Raw genomic sequence first — 7,539 nt, 5'->3', positions numbered from 1 at the left:
AGAAGAGCAAAGAGGTCCATAGGGGCTCCGCTGCTCGATCCGGTGCTTACATTCGAGGTTGCGATCGAAACTTTGGACTGTCTGTCAACCGCGGCTACCTGGGGGGGGGGGGGGGGGGGTCGGGGTGCTTGTGACTTAGATATCCGTTTAAGTTTGGGGGCGGCTGGTGCTGAAAGCGTGTTTGGGCAACTGGGCAACTATCATGCCCGGGATGCGGTCGACAACGGTTTGGAGGGCGGCGGCCAATCGGTGCTCAATTGTGGTCACTATGGATGCCACATGGGCCTCTAAGCTGCTAACACGCGCCTGAATCGGGGCGAGGAGTGCTGTGGTGTCCCTGTGTTCAGAGGGGGCGCAATTCATTGCCTCAGGCGCCTGCCCGGACGGTGTCGGGTTAGGCTGAGGGCAAGCGGTTCGCGAGCGCCTCCACCGCCTGCGTTAACGAGACAACCTGGGCCTGTAACTGACGGATTGCAATTTGTTCCCGGGTGGGAGTGGAAGGGGTTGGCGGCTTAGGGTTAGGGATCATGGATGGTGGGGGCGGAGAGGCTGCCCCGCCCGCGCCACTCACCTGGGGTCCTTGCCGGACGCGGGTGGCCCACGAGAGATTCCCCCTTGGCAGTAGGTTTGGGTTCAGGTGATGGCGGGTGCGGTTTGGGTGAGGCGGGCGAAACCTGCCTCGTAGTGGACTTCCTGGTTGCCGGTCCATCCGGAGTTTGGCCTCGCAGGGAAGGCCCGATAGCTCCCGCGTCAGGGTGCGGGGGTGGGGTAGGTTTGGTGGCAGGGGGCTGAGCCCTCTGCAGCGAAGCCCGAGGGCCCGTCTTCCTCGGTTTCCGTGGGCGTCGACGTTCTCGCTTCTTGGGGCCGGCTTGACCCTCCGGTGGAGGAGTGGGTGATTTGGGTGGCGGCGTCCTGTAGCGCTCCTTACAGCACCGGCCCGCGGTGACGTGGGGTCCGGCACATAGAGCGCACCTGGGCGTACACTCGTAAGGGGCGCGGGCGCCATCCGTGAGCGGCACCGCTTTTCCGCACATGCCGCAGAGGTCTGGTTTGGGGCCGGGGCAGCTGTCGGGCCGATGCCCAACGGAACCGCACCAACCGCAGGCTGGTACAGTTTTCTTGTACGGCTGCACCGGGATCACCAGGGCGTCGTAAGAGACGTACCTGGGCTTCGCCTTGCCGGAAAAGGCGAGACGCACCTTATTGGAGGTGCCCAATCGCCGGACGTGTAAGATTTCGCCTTCAGGCCAGTAGAGGCTTTCACGAAGAGTGGCTTCGGTGTCGGAGCTGCACACCGTCACTACTCCATAACAGGAGTCTTGAGTGTCCGCACGGAGGTGCCCGAACAGGGGCACTGGTCCGACGGGTGAGGGAACCGCCAATTCATCGATAAGTTTGTCCGCTATTTGCGGGTTCGAAGTGTAAGTCAAAATGAGATTTTGTTCCCGCACCATCACAACTGTGACCAGCCGAGTCGCAATCGCTCCAAGGTGGGCGACGAGCGCGCGACCAGCCCCGTTCTCAGGGAAAACGGTGGCGAGGGATAACTGTGTCCGGGGTTTGAGTACAACGACGAAGTCTGTTGCTTTCGGCTTCGGTAGGGGTTGAGGTTGCCACAAAGGCCGCTGCTGCGGGCCCGCGGAGCACGGCGCACGCGGCGCGAGAGTTGGGGAGCAGGTATACGAGCTTCGGCGTCAGCAGCTGCGTCCGGGGACGCCGCGTTGGCGGAAGCCGCCGTTACTGCGTTGCTCGCTTGCTCTCGACGAGCGACCGCGGCAGCGAGCGCGGCGCTCTTGAAGGGTTGGGGAAGCTCCGGTCCGCTGTCCGAGGACGGGACGGTGGTCCACATCATGCTGTGATGGTCATATCCAACTTGAGTGTCCGCCACGATTGCGGTCGCGGTGCGGGGACGGCCGCCCGTTTTGCCGGGAGGTGCCATGGCCGTTAGGCCTAGCGGCGTCGCCTCCGGCGTCGAGACGTAGATCGCCCGTAAAAGACGTAGAAGTGGGCCACTTGCCGGAATAAGGTATCCAGATGAACCGGATCACATTCCGGTGACGGTGGTGAGATTTCCGTGGGGGTCCGAAGAGGTAGTCCGGGGTTCCGATCGAAAATCGACGGAGCCGGTGTGCTGCACGACCGATCTGGTCGCGCGCTCGCAGCGTCTCCTCCAGATTGCAGGAGACTCGCCGTTTCGCGGCATGTCGAAAGACCGCTTCCGTCGCGTCGCGTACGATCGCGCGCTCGAGCAGTTCGTACACCGAGGCATGCTGGAAGACCGCTGCCGTCGCGGCGCGTACCGTCGTGCGCTCGAGCAGTTCCGTACACATGTCTGCTTATCGCTGCTGTGAATTCATTTATAGAAAGCATTTCCTCGCGTTTGTGCGCCTGAAGTTCAACTTCGCACGTGCCTGACTCGCTTCCCTTGCGATTGACACCGCGCTAAAACTTCGCCGCTTATTTCTTGAACGGCGTACACGTATTCGGCGTTGCATAATTTCTTGCCTTTACGCAGCATGCCACCCATGGAGAAATCTTCGGAGCCCGATATTCGCTGCAAGCCGTGGTACAACACAACCGAAAGTGGCGGGTCCATATTGTAAACGTGCTTCCCGAAGCAGACGTCCGAGCTTGGTACTATCCAGTTTCGGATTGAGGGCGCTTTTAGGGGCGAAGCTCCTTAGGGTGTGGGTCTGTCCCTCCTCTGTAGTATGTAGTAGTAGTAAGTAGCCACGTCTACTTTTATGAAAAAAAAAAATTCCGAAAGTTGTGTCCGTAGCGCGGAATCGAACTAGGGGCCCCTCGCTTCCGAATGCGCGGCGCGCCACTACGCCACGAAGCGCACATGGACACACGCACCACGATGACAATAAATACCCAACATTAACGAAAGACTGCGCGTTTCTAACGCTTTTGTGCTAGCGCGTTACGGCCCGTGTAAGAAGCTGGTGTAAGACGCTGTGGCCTCTCCGCCTTACCCCCGTATTCATAAACGCTCCTCGACTTGAACTTGACTTGCCACCGCCTTGGGCAGCGCGTTCGAAACGCGTTGAAGGCGGTGGCAAGTCAATTTCAAGTCGAGGAGCGTTTATGAATACGGGGGTTATACTCTCTCAGCAGTCATGTGATGGTGTCAGCAAACGCGGTGCACGTTCCGGCATGTGTAAACGGCTGCGTAAGACGCTGTGGAATCTCCCCCTTAATAGAGAGTACTGCACGTTTCTAACGCGTTTGTGCTAGCGTCCCCTTAAGCGGGAGATGGTGCAATTATAATGAAGGGCGCTGTTATAAAATAGGAATGACGTCACATATGGCGCGTGTCATTGGTGGAAGTCAATCGTTCGATTTAGTGCGGCGAGACTGGGCGAATTACACGGAAGATTCACGGTTTACCGATGATTCCCTCCGGAGCTTCGCCCACTCATCATCATTCACCCCGTGGATATGCGGTGTTTTTTTTTTTTAGCACCATTTTTGCAGCGCCCCCTGGGCAACGCAAGAGCCCCATAGGGTGCGCGTCTACTCGACCCACTGTAAAACATTCTAGTACACTGTATTACGGACGGCTTAAACAGCTCCGCTGTTCAAAGGTGCGGTTGTTACCCAATGGTTAAAGCGTTTGGCTGCTGTGCTCGAAGGCAGTGGTTCGATTCCAGTCTCGGTAATGCATATCTTCTTATTAGAGAGGTTGGAATTGCGGCGAGACGTAAAATACCATCCAAAAAACGGCTGGAGTCAGGTAATTGAAGAATGCTTTGAACTAAACATGCTCAATAGATTAAGGTACAGTGTAACAATACCACCAAGAGGACGAAGCCAAGCCAGGGCCGATATAACGTAAATGAATATTAATGGAGATCCGTGGTGTACAGGCTTTGCATTTTTTTCATTATTGTTCGTCGTCTTCGTCGCTGTTGAAATAGGCCGTGCTGCGAGGAACACGAGCGTATCGTGACGCGCGCTTGTCGCGAGCGGCCAAGAAGACGTTCCGTTGCCGAAATCCTTTATTGTTGTCGTTTAGGGTGCGTTGCTTTATTCTGCAACAATCTACCTGTGACACAGATAGTCAAGAACACGGACATCGCAGGCAATGGAAGGTAAGCGGTGCTTCTTTTGTATTTCCCGCCTATACGGTTCAAACGCCGAGTGCAAACGCTCTTGAGGCACATGCAGCGGTTTACTGCATCGTGTGGTCAAATGTGCCGTTGGCATAATCATAACTGCGATGCGGCGTAACGATAAAATGTACATGCTTTCGTTAACACGGTGTGTAGTTTGCGCGCTCTTATATGTAGCCAAACCAAGACAGCGACGTTTTTCTGTGGACATATATCGAGTGTCACCGTGGCCCCTGCAATGCGGGAGGATGTCGGGTGTTAAGTTCATCTGGCTGCATAGATAATCACCATGCACAAGTCATGGCATAACTAATAGCGCGGCGAATAATATAGTGCAAGAGCCAACGATGCAATGCAAACAGTGCAACTATCAGCTACAGATATGTTTCGGAAAAAGCATGTGCTCCTGCAAAAAGAAAAAAATGGCTGTGGCTTAACTCATTTATGCCTGGGTGTGCGTAGCGAGAGGTACGGTTAATCTTATTGCTTAGCTTGGTTCTCTCTACGGTTACATCTTTATCGTTTAGCTTCGTACGTCTGAGTGTTTAGGTTTGGTTGTTATCTCCCGTTAAGTTATGGTTACATTAAAGACTAGACATTTTCAAAGTGTAACGCATTTATTTTGAAAGTCTTGTTGTCTTCTCAATTGCCACAAAGACGGCCCGATGGTCGGTGAGGCGGGAGGATAAGGGGTTCTCGTCCAGTGACTTGAACACGTTTCGGGTGCTATCCTCATCTGAATCCACTCGCCTGGCCGCTTCGTACTTACGACGCTTCGCGAGGCGTGCGGCTCGTTCTTCCTCCGTCTCCTCGGCTCGCTGCCTCCTCTTGGTTTCGTTGCAACGACGAAGTCTGGCTTCTTTCAGTCTCTCCGTCTCACTTTCCGCATCTGACGACGAATCCCACCGGGCCGCTCCTTCTATATATACGATGCAACGCCGGCTCCTCCTCTGTTGCAACGCGGTTTCAATGCCAGATGCAAGCGGCGAACGCTGGCAACACAACTGCGGCGGCGGCGGCGCGTCGCCGTGCCTTGGTAACTCGAGCAGACGACGCCAGATGGCGCTGCCAGATGCGGCGGTTGTAGGCTAGGTGACTATTTGTCGCCGCCCCGTTTCAAAGGGGATGCCAATAAATCATCATCGTTGCTAGGCAACGGCTCAACTCGCGGTGCAGGCCACCGGCCACAGCGAAACGGCGAGAATGCGGCCAGTGTAGCTCTCGCAAAAAAAAAAATGCGAGGAGAAGAGAATGTGATAACAGAGTTAGCCAGAACACCGACTAAATCAGTCAAGTACGGGAGTATCACCTAATGACAGTCTAAAAAACATTATGCCTATCCAACACACATCTTCGAATATGCGCGAAGCGAAGCTTTCGTGAAGCGGTTATTGAAATGCTGTAAATTGCCCATTTCATTCCTGCGTCTTCGGCGTAAAGGAAACTGGCGCGCGTACATGTGTTCCCGCGCACCCGTGCTACGCAATTTAGACCATAGCCTCCGAGGTTTGCGCGCGCCGGCTGGCTCGCGCAAATCTCAGAGGCTATGATGAGACAACGTGGCGATTATCCCAACGAGGGATAGTTGGTTGGTGTAGAAACATACGTGCGACTGTGGCCTAATGGATTTAGCGTCGTGCTACTACGTGGGGGCCGAGGTTCGATCCCACCACCGGATACGGAATTCTATTTTTTTTTAACTGCGAGCTATTCGGCAAACAGCAGCAGCAGCCATCAGCCACGGTCCGGAAAGTCTAACCCCCGTATTCAGAAATGCATCTTAATGTGAAGCTCATGCTTGACTTGATTTTAATGACGCTCGTCGTCAACGCGCCGAAGGAACGCAGTTTGTTGGCCACGTTCACGTCAGGCGTCATGGGGATCAAGTCAAGCATGGGCTTCAAGCTAAGATGTATTTCTGAATACAGGGGTAAGAGGGTTCGCAGAAAGCTTCGTTTTAAATGATACCCTGTTCACCTGGAGAGGGCTGACTATGATTAAGCTTGGTAACTAGTCGCGGACACCAGGGGAGGTATTCTGTAATAGTCCACCTAGTGGACATGTCCACTTCGTCTGCTGCTGAAGTGCTGATTGGCTGTGGCGCCTGGCTCCTGCTAAAGCTCACTCCTGACCAGCGAATCAGACCTTCAACAGCAGACGAAATGGACATGTCCACTAGGTGGACTCTGACAGAATGCCTGCCCAGGCCAACTGGCCCGATAAATAAGTGAAACGTATCATGCGTCGTGCATCTGTGAATCAGTTGGCGCAAGACAGGGGTGATTGGAGATCGCTGGTTGATTCATTCGTCCTGCAGTGGGCATAAATATGCTTATGATGATGATGATAGAAAAGTGCGCAATGACACCTATCAATCCAATCCACGCATTAACTACGCTGTAAATGTGGTCCTCGGGGTTGTCGCTCAGAACCAATGACCGGGCACACGTCCCCTGCGCAGTATACATGACGCACGAGACTGAGATCGCCGCAATGATCGCTCTGGTAATGTGCCGAGATAGCTTTCCGGAAATGCGCACTAACGTACAAAATGGTGGTCGGCGCAATGCTAAAAAGTTGATGCGCAGCTAGACCATTTATTCCTTCTTTCTTGCCATCACATACGTATAACGTACGAAAGCAAGGACAACACACCGACTTTCCGCAAATTTTAGTGGTGCAATGACCACCAAATGTTGGGCAAATGTGTATTGCGGGAAAGGAACTTCTCTAATACTTCTCGCCCAGCTGCGTGTGCCTGCGCGGCGCGGCGCGCAGTAGAAGCGAATGAACTAATCTTTCCTACAGCAGCGCGTAGCCGCGCAGCCAGGCACGCGCGAGAGAGAGAGGTCAGTGGAGAAGTGCGATCGTGAGCTGCTGCTTATGAGCAGGTGCGCTGCTAGTATATGGCTGCTACGCGCGGCGATGAGAAAGACCAGTGGTTCTCGACGACGTATTCAACGCGCGGTTGTGAGCGCGACCCATGACTGACTCTTCATCTCTACACATCTTCATCGCTTGTACAAATTCCTCATCTGTATTTATCATCATCAGCCGCACAGCTTGTTATTCTTCGTCGTAGCTCGAGCTCGGCTGGAGAAAACGGTTCCTTATAAGTGGTGGAAGGTGCCTTTCGTTCCCCGAGACCTCTCGCCCTTCTCACTGGAGCTCCGCTCGGGTCGCCGCATAGCACTTACTGCCATGTCTGCTCAAGACAATCTGAGCACGTCTGCTACTACAACCCCAACACAGCCTTCGCCGTCCGTCGTGGCCACCCACAACCGCCACCGTGACCCACTAGTCTTCGCTGGTCTGCGGGGAGATGACGTCGAGGAATGGCTCCAAAACTACAAACTGACAAGCGACTTTAATAAGTGGGATAACTCACAGAAGTTGCACAATCTCCCCTTCTACCTCACCG

At 54.5% G+C, this 7,539-nt stretch overlaps 1 protein-coding gene across 1 annotated transcript; it reads right to left on the bottom strand.

Moving 5' to 3' along the window:
* Positions 1–518: 518 nt before the first annotated feature.
* On the bottom strand, positions 519–1,454 carry LOC119456643 (basic proline-rich protein). The gene has a single exon (XM_037718469.1). It carries the CDS (start codon positions 1,452–1,454, stop codon positions 519–521), a length of 936 nt encoding a protein of 311 aa, XP_037574397.1.
* Positions 1,455–7,539: the final 6,085 nt, after the last annotated feature.

The sequence above is a fragment of the Dermacentor silvarum genome, chromosome 6, assembly GCF_013339745.2.
Source record: "Dermacentor silvarum isolate Dsil-2018 chromosome 6, BIME_Dsil_1.4, whole genome shotgun sequence".
In the NCBI taxonomy this organism is placed as follows: Eukaryota; Metazoa; Arthropoda; class Arachnida; order Ixodida; family Ixodidae; genus Dermacentor; species Dermacentor silvarum.
The sequence above is the reverse complement of the archived record's forward strand: the minus strand, read 5'-3'. Positions and strand labels throughout refer to the sequence as shown.

Excerpts from the sequence above, each read along its gene's own strand:
- LOC119456643 (XM_037718469.1), bottom strand. The coding sequence starts at position 1,454 with ATGGTGCGGGAACAAAATCTCATTTTGACTTACACTTCGAACCCGCAA.